Source organism: Otolemur garnettii, unplaced genomic scaffold (assembly GCF_000181295.1).
Source record: "Otolemur garnettii isolate 467f Iridium unplaced genomic scaffold, OtoGar3 scaffold00020, whole genome shotgun sequence".
Taxonomy (NCBI): domain Eukaryota; kingdom Metazoa; phylum Chordata; class Mammalia; order Primates; family Galagidae; genus Otolemur; species Otolemur garnettii.
The window spans coordinates 25,641,762-25,662,360 of record NW_003852415.1 but is presented as its reverse complement, the minus strand read 5'-3'; the positions used below and the strand labels follow the sequence as shown (position 1 = coordinate 25,662,360).

At 38.5% G+C, this 20,599-nt stretch overlaps 1 protein-coding gene across 1 annotated transcript in view; it reads right to left on the bottom strand.

Annotated features, from left to right (window-relative positions):
* Window positions 1–20,599, bottom strand: part of EML1 (echinoderm microtubule associated protein like 1) — a 195,167-nt gene that overhangs the window by 76,723 nt on the left and 97,845 nt on the right. Inside the window, exon 2 of the mRNA XM_023511568.1 lies at window positions 3,030–3,212. Within this exon, the coding sequence (XP_023367336.1) occupies window positions 3,030–3,212 (183 nt within the window). The remainder of the gene's footprint in view (window positions 1–3,029; window positions 3,213–20,599) is intronic.

The window sequence follows — 20,599 nt, the reverse complement described above, 5'->3', positions numbered from 1 at the left end:
GCAACCTCCAACTCCTGGGCTCAAGCGAGTCTCCTGCCTCTGCCTCCCAAGTAGCTGGGACCACAGGCGCCCGCCACAACGTCTGGCTATTTTTTTTTGGTTGCAGCCGTCATTGTTGTTTGGCAGGCCTGGGCTGGATTTGAACCCGCCACCTTGGGTGTACATGGCTGGCGCCTTAGCCACTTGAGCCACAGGCGCTGAGCCAACAGCAGGAATTTTAAGAAAGTATGTCTCCATAAGCCCTTTGAGTCTCTCTTCTTCAGTATATGGTAATCCAAGCTCAGCAAAACAGAAACATTCCAAATCATTCTATCTGAAAGTAAATCCAAAATGCACAAAGAGAAATTTGCAGGGTGAGATTCTCCACAATGTGGAGGTATGACATGGAAACTCATTCTTAATATTTTAAAAAACACCAAAGGAAAGGGAGAAAGCAAAGATGGGGGGCTTACGTAGAGACTGAGTAAAGTCTAAGTCCAGGCAGTAGCCACTGGGTAAAGAAGAGTTGGATAATGGATGCAAATAGGCCAATCTCAGGGACAGGAAAGCATTGCCAAAAAAAAGCAGGGTCTGCAAAATAGATCCCTTTATATAGACTATAAGTCTCAGGAAGCCCAGCACATTATGAAGCGGGCTACAATCTTTCCCTGTCTCAGGAAACCCTGAACTCAGTCTGTTAGTGAATTGTTTTCATGAAACTGCAGTTCTCATTGTTATACTAGTCAAGTCATATGAAGAATGGCAAAGTCAGTGAAAGCTCAGGAGTCATGACAACTTTCTTCAAATAAGTGACGTACTGCTGTGGAAAGGAATTGGAATTATTATCTTTGGTCTCACAGGCCGTCATAAGGATAGCAAGTGTCAACTGCAGTCTAACAATTAGGGACAACCATAGCACCAAGTCACAAACTCATCGTGCACTTACTTTCAGCTGAACCACACTGAGCACTTGGAGGACTCACTGCCTTTCAAGGTAGCCTGTTTGTTCGTGGCGCAGCCTTCTCTGTCACTGGCAAACAGCACAAAGCTGTATGTGTGAAACTCAAAAGACTGAGCCCTAAGTTTCTGAAAACTAACTGTGGGGGGGGTCACTTAATATTTAAAAAGAAGAGTATCATGTGTTTAGGCTACTTCAAGTGTAGATTAGGATGGCAAGCCAAAATACTGTGAAATAACAACAACCACCACCACCACAACAAGAATAATAATATCATGAGGATGATGATGAGGCCACTTAAACAAAGGAGTTTTGCCTAAAAGATCTCCTAGTCCAGCCATGACTACAGAGGGCCAGCTATCCATAGTCACAGCAATCAGAACCAACACAGCAGTTCTGAAAGAGAAAGCAGCGTCCCAGAGCTGCTGATGCAAATTACTCTCCCTCCTCCTCACTGTCCTCTAACTAGCTGCAAAGAAAGCAAGGAGACCACGGCCACTTCTATTCAGGGGATACCACCCACTCACCTGCTTTCTTGTAAATCTTTTTTTCTATTTTTTGGTGTGACCTTCTGGCTATCATAATTTGATTTATTTTCATTTATGAGAAGAATGTTATAAGAAAATATCAGATAACTATGAAATATTTTATTTCTCTTAGGAGTTTTATAAAAATTAAACTTCACTCTTAACCAAGAGAATAAAACTCCTGGGCAAACTCTTTACATTATTTTTTCCCCTAATTTTCTAAAGATAAAGGTATTTTAGAAGCCTGAAGTTTTATATAAAGCAACTATTTCACATGTGCCCTTTAGGATACAGTAGTCATCAGATTTATTTTGGGAAGGCTGAGTAGGTCAAGAATACCTAAAATAACCTGCTTTCTATTTAAAATACCCTAATCGCTTTGTAACAAAGGTGGAAAAGATTACTTAAAAGGATTATTCAGAATGTAGACATCAGTCCAGCACAGGTATCTATCTCACATGGAGCTGGTGACAACTACCCAGAAGGACAAAGAAATAGACTTCTTCCCACAGACATGTGAAAATGTAGCCAAGTACTAGAGAAAAAACTAAAAGATGCAGTCCTCTTTCCTAACTCCAAGGAAAATACACCAACTATGAAATACTTTGTTAAATCCGAATAAAAAATGAAAGGTATTTTTAAAGAGACATTTACATGTCATAATCTCAAAATGTAACCAAAGGAATTTTACGGTCAAGATGAAGTCTCTTTTCTAAAGAGAGCAACAAAGAAAAGTGCTTTGGGCAAAAGACGCACACCAGAGCACCAAGAGGTGGGACAGAAAGTTTTGTGAGGTGTTTCATTTCTAAAATTTTAAGAAAGAAGGTCAACTACAAAGTTAACTTAACACAAATATTGCTTTTTGACATTTCATTCCCAGAAGACACAGGGACATGAAATGTTGAGCTCAATTTGCCCAAAACCCACTAGGTATAGATAGATCTCTGTAGCAGGTTACATCCTCATAGACAGCAGAGGAGATTCACAGTAAACAGGAGATTTTGTACAGGAGGACAGTACTTACCAGCTACAAGAAGAGAAAAGTTAGTGATAACTTTAGGATTCTGAGCTTCTCCAAGAAGGCCCACCGCCTCTGTGTCCCAGTCCTAGGCTCAGAGCCTCACACGTGGCATATGATTATGTGTTGCTGTGCAAAACTGATGAACACGCTGAGTTCTGTCATGAGTTTTCAGAAAAGCTTCTAGGAGGAACAGCCTCCAAAAAGAGCCTAAAGGATGGTGGTTCTTTTTGCAGGCTCCTCTGTCCCAGAGAATCTTCATAAACAATTGTTCTCAACAGTTCCTTGAGACAGTTCCTTCTTTCCTCGATTCAACAAGCACTAATGATCACCTACAAATGTATACTACCACTGGGCTATGATTCACCAATATCAAGTCAGAATATATTATCACACTTTATATGATTATTATGACAGTGTTGATTATTTTATTGTTGGTCTAAGTTTTGATTCTCTGTGAATATTAAAGAGTACAATGCTTTTGCTAGAGCAAGAATCTTCAATGAGACCAATTCTATTATTGTTCCTGTACATGGAGAACACCCACCTTTGGTAGGTCCTTTCCTGTTAAGCATGGCCTGCTGTTCCTCAGTAATATTCAGCCGCCGAACCACATCAGCTAGAGCTGATTTGAGCAGCTGGATGTCATCTTCTTGCATCTGGACTCGCTGTTCCAGTGAGGCAATGCGGTCTGTTACCTCCATGCTACTTGCAGCAGAAGCGCTGTCATCTAGGCCAAAGGAAAAGATCAGGTGAGTTTTAAATGCTCCCCAGAGAAATAAGATCTATAAACATAGCATATTGCTTTAACATAATAAAATTTACAAATTGAAGACCACTGCTCTTATGCAGAAATAATGTGAAATCTTTTGCTACAAAGAACTACACCTCAACATTCTATTATAGTCTTTTCGTTTTGCACATTTGTGCTTTTCACTTGTAAACTGTGGTCTTAATTTGTATTATATTATTCCACACGCAGGCCAACTTGTTTTCTACAATATCAGAGAATGTCAGAGACAGAAGAGATATTAGAATGTCAGTGTCAACTTCCCATAGATTGCAAAAATCCATTCTGCAGGGTCTTCTAGTTTTTGTGCTAACGATGCTAGTTGAAAGGTCATATAGTCACAAGGCCACACTATCCATCAGTCAAAGCTTTTAAGGACAAAGCAGCATGAGTAGTCAGATCTGTTCACTAAGCTATGCTTATAGCTACGGCAATCATATTTTCTTATACAGAATTATAGCTCCCAACTCCTTTTGGGATCTACGAGGCTCTCAATGATTGTCCCTGTCTCTCCAGCCTCATTGCACACCATGCTTTCTTCCCTTCACTGTGCTCCATACCAGCACCTCTCTCCCACTTTAGGGCTTTTGTATCTGCTATTGCCTTTGCTTAATCATTTCTCAGCCAGCTTTCATTATGACCAAATTTGTCTTGTTCTTTAGGTCTTGACTCAAAAATAGGAGTTCTTTTTGAAGAACTTCCTAAAAGCTTTATCTAAAGTTGTTGCTTTCTATCTTATCAACCTTTTTTATTTCACAGCCTGTACTATAAACTATAACCGTCTTCTTGGTTTTTGTTTACCTCTCTCAAATGAAATGTAAGCATCCTGGAGTCACTTCTGTTTCCAGGCATAGCAGACCCTACCAGGCAGCATCTCCTATGCCAAAATAATTAGTAAGCCTAGAAATAAGACAAAAACCAACTCCCTGAAGGTACTAGAGAGTAAACAGAAGCATGAAGACTTCAGTGTGGAGCTCACACTTGGGTTCTGGTAGGAGCTTATGCTCAGCTCATACCTGAGCTCTGGCAGGAGCTCATCCGTGGGCTTGAGTAAGACCTTCCGCTAGGGCTCTGGTAGGAGCTCATGCTGGGGCTCTAGCAGGAGCTTACACTCGGACTGATAGGGAGTTCATACTTGGGCTCTGGTGGGAGTTCACACTTGGGCTCTGGTGGGAGTTCATACTTGGGCTCTGGTGGGAGTTCACACTTGGGCTCTGCTAGGACCTCACACTCAGCCTAGTGGGGAGCTCATATTCACTTGGAAGAGGACAGACGGAGAGCTAGACAAGTAAATTCTCTTTTTTAGCCTGGGGCTAAGTGATGCACAAGGTAGTGTTAGGGTACAAGTGAGAAACTCTGAAGGCTTTTTGTCTTAAGATACCAAATAAAGTAAAGTTAGGAGACTAAATGGTGATGAAAGTAGGAAAATCCTGAAGGGAAAAAGCAAGAGAGGGTTCTCTAAACTCCTGTCTACTCCCGTCTCTGAATGGCCCATGCTCAGAACAGACTTAGGCACTCTAGCTAAATACAAAAGACAAGAAGTGAGATTGGAGCTGCTGACCAAGAAACAAAGTGTGCAATGCAAGCCCAGCCAAGAACGGCACTTACCAAAACAAAAGAAACAACTCTCCTAAGAGAAAAATAACAGAATACACAATCTCCACAACTTAATATTATGTCCAGGATACAATTAAAAATTACTCAGCATACTAAGAATCAAGAAATAAAACACATTCTCAAATGAAAACTGAGTCTAACTTGAAAATGAACTAAATATAGGAACAAAGGAGGAATTTAAAATGGATATTACAAGTACCCTCAATAAATAAACATTTCTTCAATGAATGACACTTTCAGTAGAGAAATGAGAAATTAGTCTACATTTTATGCATCTGGCTAAGTCCATTCAGTGAATTTTTATTACAGGAATTGTTTAGTTTTAGAATTTCTCACTTTGTCACCCTTGGTAAAGTGCCATGTTGTTTTAGCTCACAGCAACCTCAAACTTTTGGGCTCAAGAGATTCTCTTGTCTCCGCCTCCCAAGTAGGTGGGACTACAGGTGCCTGCCATAACCCCCAGCTATTTTTAGAGACAAGGTCTCACTCTGGCTCAGGCTGGTCTTGAACCTCTGAGCTCGGGCAATCCACTCGCCTCAGCCTCTCTTAGTGCTGAGATTATAGATGTGAGCCACAGCACCCAGCAGCTTCCCCTGAGGCGTCTCATCATAAATCATGGAAACCAGAAGACAGTAAAACAATATTTAAGTACTGAATGAGGAAAAATTTAACCCAGAATTCTATATCCAGCAAAATATCTTCCAAGAATGAAAAGAAAAATAAAGATATTTTTAGTACAACAAAAACTGAAATAATTCATCACCTGAAGATTTGTACTAAAGAGAAATTGTATAAGATACAAGCTCAGACCCTCAGAAAAAAACAAAGAGCATTGGAAATAATAAATATCTGAACAAATTCAAAGACTGATTTTTTTACTTCTTGCCTTTTCCTCTTACTGTTCTTATAAACCTTTAAACTATTTAAGAAAAAAATTATTTTATAGGGCTTTTAATGTATGAATAGGTAATACATATGACTACCATAATATAAAAGATGGGATAAATATGGATCTATAAGGGTACAAGATTTCAATATTTTACATGAAGTATACATTAACTAGTTATTATTTTTTTAATTGACAAAAAATATACGTGGCAAAGAAATATATATACATATACATTTTAAGAGATGTTATCTCTGTATAACTTTTCAAAGCTACACAGAATTATGATAGCAATGTATAGTATGACTGCGCTACCCTTCTGTGCCTCACTGGCAGTAGGGACTCGATAAATATTTGGTAAATTAATGAATAAATAGGTAAACAGATATCCTATGAAGCATGCATTAAATTAGTTGCTGGGGATATAAAGATGACTGATTCACACAACTCCCCTTAAGAACCTCTCTGTCTAGTAGAGAAAACACATTTTTACAAATTTCTAAAATAATTTAATAATTTATGTATTTGAAAAATATACAAAACGATGGGAACACAGAGAAGAGAATATTAATTGCATTTGAGAAAACAGTTATCAAGCAGGGCTGGGCCATGAAGGATAAAAATATTCACCAGGGGCTCGGCACCTGTGGCTCAAGCAGCTAAGGCGCCAGCCACATACACCTAAGGTGGTGGGTTCGAATCCAGCCCGGGCCTGCCAAACAACAATGATGGCTGCAACCAAAAAATAGCCAGGCATTGTGGCGGGCGCCTGTGGTCCCAGCTACTTGGGAGGCTGAGGCAGGAGACTCGCTTGAGCCCAGGAGTTGGAGGTTGCTGTGAGCTGTGATGCCACAGCACTCTACCCAGGAGGAAAGCTTGAGGCTCTGTCTCAAAAAAAAAAAAAAAAAAAAAATTCACCAGGTAGAAAAGCAAGAAGAATGACATTCCAGGTAAAGGAAACAATGGAAACAAAAACATGGAAATATGAAAACATCAGAATATTCAGATAATAGTAAGTGGCTTTTGAAATGGAAGACTGCTTACTGGATATAATTCTGTCTTGGTCCTAAATGTAGATTCTGTCAACTTCCTAAGTTAACAAATAATGTTTCATACATAGAAATATTTTCAAGTATGTCTATGGCACTTCTGAGAGACAATAATAGGTATTAAATATCTGTTAACCAGAAGTATTAATACTTGCCTATGTACATCTAAAACAACTAAGCTCCTATGAAGAAAACATGGTGTAAGTCTTTTAAAATAAACATCCTAGGCATAACTCTATGAAGAAATCAAACTGTGGGACAAGAACAACTTGCAAATATTCTTTTCTCACATTCCTATCCTCCTAAAATGAAAAACACGATGCTTTATGCTCCTAATGCAGGATCCATATTGCTTGTTAGGAGTACTGATGGGTATGTGTGCATATCTTTTTTGTCTCTCCTTGTTGACTGAGACATACAAAGAACTTTTAAAATTCAACAGTGAGAAAAAAATAGGCAAAAGACTTGAATAGACACTTCACCAAAGAGATCCCACAGATGATAAATAGGCACATAAAAAGTGGCTCAGCATCTTTAGTCATTATGGAAATGCAAATTAAAACTACAGTGAGATACCACTACACACCTATGAAGATGGTTAAAATAAAAAATGCTGACAAAACCAAGTACAGTGAAATTACAGAGCAAATGAAACCCTTCTTCATTGCTGGTGAGCACATAAACCCCTCTGGAGAACAGCTTAGAATTTTCTTATAAAATTAAACATACATGTCTCACATGACCTAGGAAGCCTTAGGTACTTACTCTAGAAAAATGAACACACAGTCATACAAAAACTTGTATACCAATGTTTACAGTGGCTCTATTCAGACTTGGTAAAAATGAAAATTAACCTCCAAATCCTTGAACTGGTTTGGATAAACTGTGGTCCATCCATACAATGGAATAGTCCTTAGTAATGAAAAAGAATGAACAATGGATACAGAAAGCAACTTGGATGAATCACAAAAGGTGTTACACTGATTGAAGGAAGGTAGTCTCAGAGGGTGACATACTGTATGATCCCATTTATATAATATTCTCCAAGAAACAAAATTATAGTGAAGGAGAACAGATCAGTGGTTGCCAAGGGCTGGGGTAGGGACACAGCATTAGGGATTTCTGAAGGGGTATAAGAATGTTCTGTATCCTTGAATCTATACTGTGTTAAAAATACATAAAATCATCTCCAAAATAACAGTTTTGTTGAATGTTAACATTTAAAATAACTTTATGAGCATTTAAATGAGGTAAGTTCTACCTACTGATTTCACCAATTTGGCAATTATTTTTGCTTGTTGGGATTGGTTGCTATTATACTATGAGATCTCAGCAGAGAAATATTTTAATGAAAATTGAACAACTTCTTGCTCATTGGAAAGAGTCCAATTTCTATGTAATTTCTATGAATGGACGGTGGTTCTATGGGATTTCTCCATTTGTCCTTTGAATGGGAAAGGAGGCAAGTACCACTTCATAATATCAAGCCAACTGGAAAAGAGAAATGGAAAACATAAAAGGTATTTTATATGTGTTGTCCCACTGAGGAGCAAATAAACAGCCTAATGAAATCTTCTAACGTGTGAACAAAGAAGTAAGAGGCAGATCTATGTAAGAACTGTCATTGCTGGAGCCCAGCTCATCACTGACCTAACTGCAAAGGTTTCTGGCCTCAGGAGGAAGGCAGGGAAGGTTCTAATAAGGGTTCTTCCTCAAGACAGAAGATATTCCAGAGCTAAATGAACATGGGAGAGTATCAAAAGAAGTGCACATATTAGTCTTTAAGAGAATAAACTCTAGAGTCAAACTACCTGGGTTCAAATCCCAGATCTGTAACTTAAAAATTAATTTCTATGTGCCTCCATTTCTCTACCTGCAAAATAAAGACAATAATAGTATCCACTTCATAGGTATGTTGTGACATTAAATGAGTTAAGGTATGCAAAGCGCTTAGAATATATTTTTATATATAGTACATGTATAAGTAAATGTTAACTATAATTTAGCTACTGTTATTACCAATGAAAATTATCAAAGTAAATTCAAGTTTAACACTTCCTTCAAAATTCCTATGGGCTGTGCGAACACTGTTATGCAAATTAGCACTGATTAATTAATTTTAAATTAGTGTTTTATTAATAATGTGTTTTTTAAGTCATAAAAGAATCTGTAGCACAGAATCATACATTTCTATGATCACTTTGGGTTGTTCAGGCAGGCAGCAGCTTTTAGAAGGGATGCACTTACTCATAATGGGACCTAAGCATGTTTACTCTGGTAGTCAGCATAGTACTGAAGAGGAAAAAGTCAGCCTCTTTCATACATCCTTGCATTTTTGGATCAATATTACATAATAACATATAAAGTAATATAAGGCTGGCCTGCTCCCTGCAGTTTAAAATAGCATCACCATAGCCTCCATGGGTGGATGAATAGATAGGTAGGTAGAAGGCAGACATGACTTTAATAAAACTGCATAAGTCAAACTCTTTTAATTATATTGCCAGATCTATACAGGAAAAAGTTTAGTTTTAATATATCAACAAAATAACCCCAAACATCTTAATATCTCTCTTCAAATACAAGTGGTTAAAATCTGAAATGTCAGGCTTGGCGCCTGTGGCTCAAGTGGCTAAGGCACCAGCCACATACACCTAAGGTGTCAAGTTCGAATCCAGCCCAGGGCCGCCAAACAACAATGATGACTGCAACCAAAAAAAGAGCCGGGCATTGTGGCGGGCGCCTGTGGTCCCAGCTTCTTGGGAGGCGGAGGCAGGAGACTCGCTTGAGCCCAGGAGTTGGAGGTTGCTATGAGCTGTGATGCCACAGCACTCTACTCAGGGGACAGCTTGAGGCTCTGTCTTTAAAAAAAAAAAAATCTGAAATGTCTGATCTGCACGGGAGAGCCTCCATTTGTGAGATTTTCTGAAGTTTCCCCCATGACATAATCCTAGCACTTTTCAAATCCTGCCAGAATCACTGCCTTAACTCATAATAGATTTTCTTACTTCTGTTTCTGAGGTAATTAATCTCAAGAATACAACTGGGAGACTTCTTGGCAGCAGTGAGCACTGTCTAAGTTCTTAACCTTCTTGTGTACAGAAAAGACCAGTGTTCAAATGACTTTACACTTCAATTCAGCTGGGGGAAAGAGTAATTAGCATAATGAAAAATAAAACTCAAAGCTTAGTTTAAACAACACAAACCACTTCCAACCTCCAAACATTTCACAGGATTCCATAGCATGAGATGGGGAAATATCTGAATTCCAGCAAAAAAAACCTCATTAGATCTCATTAACCTTAACAAGTTATTTATCTATGGAGGTCTAACAGTATCAATAGTTGAGCCTTTTTGTATTTTTTCCTCAGTTTTCATATTCTTGCCAATTATCACTTCACTTTGCAGTGTCTGAAGGAGGTCTGAAAAAGGCAATATTCTCTATACTTTTACCTGTTGTTTTTTTCAAATTTCTGTATGAACTGGAACTACTGGCTGGGGCTGGGGCACCTGCTTGTTTCCTGATCAACTTACACATGACAGTGTGTAACTGTGTACGTGTGGTGAGGTGTCTTTTTATCTCAGTATCGGGTAACCATCTCTCAGATAACGATCATGTCACACACCCTGACTCTTACGGACATAGGGGCAGACAAGATTTAATCAGAGAGAGAACCACAGCCAAAGTAATGCAGATGCTCCAGCTGGTCAACTGCACTGGGAGCTACTGTGTATCCTCTGCCAACAGCAGACCGTCTCAGTGCTACGAATTCCAACCTTCAGGCCAAACCTGGTTCAGAAAACTAGTCTGTCCAGCATTACTGGTACTGTCTGGGCCCGGGGCTTTAGAGGTAGCAAGGTACAATGGAGAAAGCACTGATTTGGGGAGTCAAGTTGGGCAGGATTCAATTCCTGGATCTGTTACTAACTAGCTACATGACCTTGGGAAATGACTTGACCACTCCAGGCATAAGACGGCCTGCCTCCCGATGGTCTTGTGGGATAAATGTTAGCATATATGGAACATCTAATATGATGTTCAACACAAATGGTACTTCAGTATTACTATAGTCTATTCTGAAGAGACAGCAAACACTGACCTTCAGTGAAACCAACAATTAACAACTGGTATGGAACAAACTCTAGGGATACTGTGCAGTGCTTGACCCATTTCTGCCTCTGCAGCATCTGTGGTTAAGCTGAGGAAATGTGACATTACCCCTAAGTACAGGTTGGTATAATACGAGCCTTCTCACCTGGTGGTGCATGATTGGCAAGTGGCAAAAGGATGGGGGCTAAGCGTTACATTCATAGCTCCCATCTCTGACTCGACTCTCTTGAGAATCCAGTCACTCACTGGCTTCTTTCTGAGTTTCAAGTGATGCCAAGGGGCCCAACAGGCCCTATATACCTTCTGGTTTCAGAGGCAAAAAGATGACTTTGTACCTCTGCCATTATTAGATCCCCACATACCTATTTACGGTTTTAAGCTTAATTTTTTTTTTTACTGTGAAAAATGACACAGTAACTTGTGTCATATAGTAACTTGTCTCCTTTATTCTATTTAAAAGAAGAAGGAAGTGTATTTTCTCTTCCATTCATAAAATTACCTCATTATTTAGAGATAAAAACAAGTTTTCAATTCTGTAAATGTGGTAATATTAATGTTATTGTCTGAATAATGCTCCTAGTTGTCAAGATTAATTTTAAAAGGTTAACTATGAATCTGACTCCTTTATCTAAAGATGTCCTTATTCTCTGTTCTTCAATTATTTAAAATAAGGATAGTAGCAAACTGGTAACAGCTGCCCACCATACATCAGAGCCTGTGCCTTGCAATACATTATGTCCAGTCCATACAATACCCTATCACTAAGGTGTTGTCTTTAAGTCACAAATGAGGTCAAAGAACTTAGGTCTCTGGTCCATCTTGTCCAAGGTCACATAGCCAGAAAGCAGCAAAGTGAAGGCAAGCTGTAAGCCTCGGCTCTTTCTACTGTATGTGTTCTCTATCCAAATGAGATAGAGCCAGGCATGGTAGCTCCTGTCTATAATCCCAGCACTTTGGGAGGCCAAGGCAGGAGGATCACTTGAGGCCAGGAGTTCAAGACCAGCAGGTTGGGAACAACCTGGGTAACATAAAAATAAAAAAAACCTGTCTCCACAAAAAATAAAAAAATTAGGCAGGTGGTGGGACACATGCTTTTAGTCCCAGCTACTCAGAAGCTGAGGCAGGTGGATCACGTGAAACCACTTGAAATTCAAGGATACAGTGAGCTATGATCACACCACTGCACTCCAGCCTAGGTGACAGAGCAAGGCCTTATCTCTGAGGAAGAAGGAAAAAAAGAGCTGACTTTCTATATTATGTGCTATTTGTAGAACAATTACACTATACTGTCATCCTCTGAGCCATTCTATTAGTATCCAATAGCAAAAGAAATATAACAATGAGTATGGAGAAGCAATACATTCTTTGTCATTTTAATGCCTGGATTTCAGGCTATGGTCAGATCCCCAGTCCTATAATCCAGTTCTGGCTAATGGGCTCCAGCTTTATTTCTATTCTCAGATTTCCAGTTCTCCTTTGACCATCTGGGTTTGTTAGCTCATCCTTAGGCTGGACCTGCCAAATGCATGAGAGCTCTGCCTGTGATATTTATCATTCCATAGAAAACTGCAAGAATTGGGTGGCATCTGTGGCTCACTGGGTGGGCGCCAGCCCCATATACCGAGGGTTGCAGGTTCAAACCTGGCCCAGGCCAAATTGCAATAAAAAATAGCTGGGCATTGTGGGAGGCACCTAAGGTCCCAGCTACCTGGGAGGATGAGGCAAAAGAATCGCCTAAGCCCAGGAGTTGGAGGTTGCTGTGAGCCGTGTGATGCCATGGCACTCTACCGAGGGTGATAAAGTAAGACTCTATCTCTACAAAAAGGAAGGAAGGAAGGAAGGAAAGAAAGAAAATTGCAAGAATCGACCCTACCTCAAAATAAATTTATCTCAAATAAAGCTCATCAGCTAACATTCAGATCATTGACTGTGAAAGCACTCTACAACAGCTCTTGACTGGTATAAAAGTGCTGCCACTGCCAATTAATTAAGAGAACATCAGCAGAGCCTCTTGAATCTGGAAAGAAATGGTATAAAGATCTTTAACAAATCTTAGGCTGTGTAATGGTGATGATGAAGACTGGAGAAAATATATAAGATCACCCTATGAAGCCACATGTGACTCTGTTTACCTTAGATGATATGGCGTTTAAAGCTAACAAACTTTCAATTCAACTCAGCAAAATCTTACTGAGAGTCTTCTGGGCTAGGCCTAGGGCACTCTGCCTAACAAGAAGACATTGGCCAATGAATAACCGTAATGGAAATATAGGAGCACACAGGAAAGAGCAAATAACCAGTCCCCACCCCACCCCAACTCTCCCGTGCCAAAATTACAAGGACCAGACAAACAGAGATCAAAACACAGGTGAGTAAAGCAAACTGATAGTTGTCAGCAAACTGATAGAAACAAACATAACTTCAGGCCAATTTACTACGTTTCAGTTAATGAATTATAGCTGAAAACAAAAAAGGAAGAAGAAGAACAATCATCTATAGAAAGACCAGCCATGAAATTCTCCAATTGAGTACTTAGGATATTTGTTATCCACTTTATCTTGAACTAGACTGTACTCTCATTTCCTCGAACCACAATTATTGAGCCAAAAAGAACTTCCTGTGGAGCCCTAGGGGTCCCTGAAATCTATAGAATGTTTACTACATACAACAAACAACATGCATACATGAGCAGACAGGCACATACATGCACACCTCTATCTTTGCAGAAGTAATCTTGTTTCTGTCAGAAACTAAAAGCCCTGGGCACTTTAAGGTCGTTAATTTTTCCCTCCACTTTACAGTTATAAAGCAAACAAGAGATCCTGCAGCTGAGCAGAAAATAAACTCCTGACAATATGTGCAGAAATGTGCTTTAGGACTTGGCCTTTTGCTGTGCAGCTCAGCAGCACTAGGGCACTGAGATGGAGGGTAGGGACAGTCCATCAGCGATGGCCCATGCAGGCTCTGAGACTGCTGGGATGACAGGAAAAAAAGACTACAGCTTTCTAACAATGTTCCTCACAAGTCATATGATCGCCAAATCCTAACCGTAAAAGGAAAGATTAAAATTATGGAAGTGGGGAAGGAGAGAGCATACAAAGAGCATATAGGTAAAACTTGAAAAAGATCTAAAACTATTAAGTCTAAATTTTTATTTTACATTGACACTATTCCACTTTTATGCCTGTCGTACCCTTCATAAACTGACTTAACAAAAAGTATCTAAAAGGATAGTTTTGACAATTTTTTATTTGAAACCATGTTTTAAAATTTTTCAGCAGAAAAAATAAAATAAAAGCTATTCTCGTCTTAACTTTTTTCTATTAAATTTCATTAGTATAAATTTTTTTGAATTTAAATTACTACATGGTTATAATATCCATAAAACTAGTTGTCTTCTAGACTTAACAGTTTTGATTAGTTTTGGACAACATTCCCTTCCATGAGAGTTTGTCTTTTAATGGTTAAGAAAACCAGAAAAGCATGGTTTGAATGGCTTAAAACCACCAACAGGACCAACCTCAGGTTTTCCAGTTTTCCAAGCTAAAATTTTCTAAAACACACTGAAGCTGGCAGTCCTTCTTTGGAATAATACGGTAGATATGTTTGGCTTATGGCTGACATTTAAGAATAAAAATACCTAGGTGTTTGTTGCAGAACTTATCTTTTAGAGTCCAATCAAAAAGTGGAAATACAACATTCTAAGGGTAGAATCTAAAGAAAAGTAAAGTTGCAACCTCCCATCCACATCATCCACATTCCTTTTTATAATTGTTTTTACTATAAAACTTTTATTTTAACCCATTTTTATTGACATTCTGTAACCACTTTTTAAAAAGTGCCATCAATTCCTGCTTCTAGTTAAGCTGGCATAACAAGAACTAGATTTATCATCCCACTGTAAACTTCTAAAAGGAACAGCCAAAATACATCATAATAATGGCTTTCAAGACATTGGACATTAGACAGTAAGAGTTGGTGATCACTGGGAGATGCTAAACAAAAGGGGTGAACCCTGTGATTGCCCCAAGATGCAGCCTAGAGTTTCCAAAGAGGGGAACCTTGCTAGAGCCTGGGTCTGCCTCAGTTAAGGAGATGGACCAGGGTTTGCAGGGCAGAGTATGGAGAAGGGACCCCTGCCAAGAAGGGGAAACTGCAGAGCTCTGCACAGAACCTCTCTCCTGCCTCCCACCCAAGTCTTCAGGTGAGTATTCAACATCACTTACATAGGAGGAAATTACCTAATTATCTGAGGAAAGAGTCAGCCTCACAAAATCAGGGAAAACTGCCACCAGAACTTACCCAGGGCTGGGAATAGTTCCTATCACCATCAGCCAGAGAGGAAAACCTCATAATCCACAGCTTTGTGGAAGATAGAGAGCTCAGAGGCCGTTGCTCTAGACTAACTGCTACTCTGGTCCCCTCTGACTAGCTTAAGACCCTAATGCAGGGATTTTTAAGTGGTGTTCTGTGGCACACTGGTGTGCCATGAGGGGATCTTAGATGTGTGGTGAAAAGTCTTAAAGATCTTTAATTAAGTTACTTTTGAAAGAAGTTCAAAGGCTCGGCACCTGTGGCTCAAGTGGCTAAGGCACCAGCCACATACACCTAAGGTGGCAGGTTCAAATCCAGCCAGGGCCCGCCAAACAACAATGACGGCTGCAACCAAAAAAACAGAAAAAGCCAGGTGTTGTGGTGGGTGCCTGTGGTCCCAGCATCTTGGGAGGCGAAGGCAGGAGACTCGCTTGAGCCCAGGAGATGGAGGTTGCTGTGAGCTATGCCACGGCATTCTACCAGGGAGACAGCTTGAGGCTCTGTCTCAAACAAAAAAAAAAAAAAAAGAAAGAAAGAAAAAGAAAGACATTCAAAACACAGTAAGTATATTTTTTGCTCTTTTTTTGATCAACATAATTTAAATGTGCTGTGGAAGTTTAACGATAGGTTCAAGTGTGCTGTGAAATAAAAAAGATTGATTAAAAAACACTACCCTAAAGGATCAAAATATTTTCAAGTAACTTAACCACATCCTAGAACAAAGCTCAAAATATTTATAGGAACACAAAAATATTTAGCATCCAATAAGGTAAAATTCACAAAGTCTGGCATCTAATAAAAAACTACTAGGCATTCACAGAAGCACAAAAAAATCAACCCATAATAAGAAAAAGAATCGACCAACAGAAAACCAGAAATAAAGATGACAGAATTAGTAGGCAAGGATAATTAAACAGTTACTATAACAATATTGTTATATGTTCAAGAAGCTAGAGAAAAGGCTAACCATGCTAAGTAGAGACATAGAACACATACATTAAAATAAGTCAAACTTCTAGGTATGAAAACTGCAATATGCTGAATGAGATTATCTGAAAAGATTAGTAGATACGAAACAACAGCAACAGAAATTTTCAAAATGAAATACAGAGAGAAATGGGGGAGGGATGCAAAACATCACGAAGCTTATAAGATAATGTCAAGGGTCCTAAAATCTACGTAACTCGGACAGAGGAAAGAGGAAAGAACAAAAATAGCTGAAGAAATAATGGTTGAAAAATTTCCTTGGCTCAGCACCCATAGCACAGTGGTTACAGGGCCAGCCACATACACTGAGGGTGGTGGGTTCAAACCCACCCTGGGCCAGCTAAACAACAATGACAATTGCAACAAAAAAAATAGCTGGGTGTTGTGGTGGGTGCCTGTAGTCCCAGCTACTTGGGAGGCTGGGGCAAGAGAATTGCTCAAGCCCAAGAGTTTGAAGTTGCTGTGAGCTGTGACTCCACAGCACTCTACCAAGGGCAACATACTGAGATTCTGTCTTAATAAAAAAAAAAAAATAGTTGAAAATTTTCCAAATTTGATGAAAATTATGAAGCCGCAGGTCAAGAAACTCCATTAATCCCAAGCATAAGAAACATGAAAATTACACCCCGGCAGAACAAACTCAAATTGCTTAAAGCCAGTGATAAAGGGAAAATCAGGCAAATAAGGAATACAGGTGATTTTCCTAAAGTTGATAGAGAATATCTACAAAAATCCTGCAGCTAACAGACTTCATGGTGAGAAACTGGATGCTGTTGCCCTAAGACTGAGAACAAAGCAAGGATGTGCCCTCTCACCACTCCTATTTAACATCATATTTCAAGTCACAGCTAGTGAAATAAGACCAGAAAAGGAAGTAAAAAGTATACAGATAAGGAAGGAAGAAATAAAATTGTCTTTGTTTGCAGATGACATTAACATCTACGTAAAAGTTCCCCCCAAATCAACAAAAAAACCCTCAGAGTGATTGCGTGATACAAAGTAAGATGTAAAAGTCAACTACTTTCCCACAGACCCAAAACTCACAACTGGAAAGTAAATTAACAACACAATACCACTTACCATAGTACCAACTACAAAATAATTAGGTCTGACAAAATAAGTGCATGCAGAGAACTATAAAATCATGATGAAAGAAATTAAAGAAGATCTAAAGAAAAAGAGAGAGATTCCATGTTCACAGACTGGAAGGCTCAATACTATCACGATGTCAATTCTTTCCAACTTGATCTATAGGTTCAGTTCAATCCCAATCATAATTCTAGAAAGCTATTTTGTGAATATCAACAAAGGGATTTCTAAAGTTTATATGGAAGAGCAACTAAGCTGGAGAACTGGCACTATCTGACTTCAAGACTTATTATAAAGCTACAATAATCAAGACATAATGTTGTTGGTAAAAGAACAGATACATAGATCAGTGGAATAGAGTTCAGAAACAGATCCACACAGATGTAGTCAATGAATCTTTGACAGAGGAGAAAAATAGTATTTCAGCAAATGGTGTTGGAACGAGTGAATGTCTATGTGCAAGAAAATGAACTTCAACACAGACTTTACACCTTTCACAAAAATTAACTCAAATTAGATAGAAAGGGAAATTAGGAAGTATTTTGTGTTTAATAAACATGAAAATACAAACAGCATATCAAAATGTGTGGGATGCAGCTTAGAAGAAGATTTGTATCACTACTATAATAGAAGAAAAAAAGAGGAGGAGAAATGACCTAAATGCTTCCTCCTTAAGAAACCCAAAGGAAGGCCGGTGCAGTGGCTCATGCCAATAATCTTAGCACTCTGGGAGGCCAAGGCAGGTGGATCACTTGAGCTCAGGAGTTGGAGGCTAGCCTGAGAAAGAGTGAGACCTTGTTTCTACTAAAAATAGAAAAACTAGTCCATGCAGTAGTACATGCCTAGAGTCCTAGCTACCTGGGAGGCTGAGGCAAGAGGACTGGCTCAAGCCCAAGAATTTGAAGTTGCTGTGAGCTATGATGCCATAGCACTCTACCAATGGAAGCATTTCACATTGTATATCCAATCAGTACACTGAACCCCATAAATGCATCAGTGTACACAGTTATGATTTAAGAAAAATAAAAAACAAATAAAAAAAGAAAAAAGAAACAAAGCAAGCAGAAAAATGGGAGCAATGCATATCAGAACAGAAATCAATGATATGGGGAAAAAATAGCAAAATTAATAAAATGAAAAGCTGATTCTTTAAGAAACTAAATAAAATTGACAAACTCATAGTCAAATTGATTAGGAGAAAAAGAAAAGAAAGGACACAAAATATCACCATATCACCATCAGGGTTAGGAGGAGTGATATTACAACAGATTTGCAGACAATAAAAGGATAATAGGGGGAAAAAACTTTATGCCAATAAATTTAATAACTTAGATAAAATGCATAAATTCTTTGAAAGAAAAAAAAAACTCACACAATATTAAACAAATGGGATCTTATGAAACTGAAAAGTTTCTGTACAGCAAAGGAAACAATAACCAGAGCAAATAGACAACCTACTCAATGGGAAAGGATATTTGCATATTTTGAATCTGACAAAAGTCTAATAACCAAGATCTACGCAGAACTTCAATTAATCTACAAGAAAAAACCCAACAACCCCATACATCAATGGGAAAGAGAGATGAACAGAATCTTCTCTAAAGCCGATAGGCAAATGGCTACTAACTATATGAAAAAATGCTCTTCATCTCTAATTATTAGAGAAATGCAAATTAAAACCACCCTAAGATATCATCTAACCCCAGTGAGAATGGCCTATATCACAAAATCTCAAAATTGCAGATGCTGGTGTGGATGTGGAAGAAAGGAACGCTCTTGCACTGCTGGGACTGTAAACTAATACAACCTTTTTGGAAGGAAGTATGTAGAAACCTTAAAGAACTCAATCTAGACCTCCCATTTGATTCTGCAATCCCACTATTGGGCATCTATCCTGAAGAAAAAAAAACCTTTTACTATAAAGACACTTGTACTAGGCTGTTTATCGCAGCCCAATTTACAATCACCAAAACGTAGAAACAGTCTAAATGTCCTTCAACCCAAGAATGGATTGGTAAGCTGTGGTATATGTACACTATGGAGTATTACTCAGCCAACAAAAAAAAATGAAGATTTTACAGCATTTGTAATAACCTGGATGGAGGTGGAACACATTCTTAATGAAGCATTATAGGACTGGAGAAGTAAGAATCCTATGTATTCAACTTTGATATGAAGACAATTAATGACAATTAAGGACATGGTGGGGCATGGGGGAAGGAGAGAACAGAGAGAGGAGCGAGGGGGTATGGGCAAAAAATAATAATAATAATGACTAATTCTCACACAAACTGGATTTAATTTTGATCAACGTATATTACTTAAACATCAATTTTTAATTCAACATGTTAATATGTTGTTTATCATACTGTATCCTTATTAATCAGTGAAATATGTCTGCAATTTTCCCTTTATAAGAATGTATTTTTTCTAATTTTACTATCAGGGGTATCCAGACTAAGTAGAATGATTTTGAAGTATTTCTACTTCTACTGTCTATAAGACTTGGCGTGATCTGTTTTTTTTTTTTAAGAAATTATTTTTTATTTTTATTTATATATATTAATTGTCTTTTTTTTTAGACTTTGGTAAAAACATAATAAGGAAAAAAATTTGTTTGCTATTCGTATTTTGTCTTGTGTATTCTGTAACAAACAAGTAGTAAATGATTATGTATTCAAAAAAAATTGAGGCTTGGTGCCTGTGGCTCAAGTGGCTAGGGCGCCAGCCACATACACCTAAGGTGGCTGGTTTGAATCCAGCCCAGGGCCCGCCAAAACAACAATGACGGCTGCAACCAAAAAATAGCCAGGCGTTGTGGTGGGCATTGGGCAGCCTGTGGTCCCAGCTACTTGGGAGGCTGAGGCAGGAGACTCACTTGAGCCCAGGGGTTGGAGGTTGCTGTGAGCTGTGATGCCACAGCACTCTGCCCAGGGGGATAGCTTGAGGCTCTGTCTCAAAAAAAAAAAAAAATTGCACAGCTCTTGTTAAAGCTATATTGATAGGTACTTTCTATTTTTGTTGCTGATACAATGCTATCTTTGTTTTTCTAATATTATTTTGTAATTCTTTTTTATTTAGGAATATAGTTGATTTTGTATAGTTATTTTGAAATTAGCTATATTGCTGAATTTTTCTATTGTTTTTGGTAACTTGCAAGTAACTTGGTAAGGCAGAAGTAATGAAATTTGTATTTTTTTTTTACAAACTATTGGGATTTTTAAGTTATCATAATTATACTAGCTAGGATCTTCAACTTTACTAGGAGTGGTGG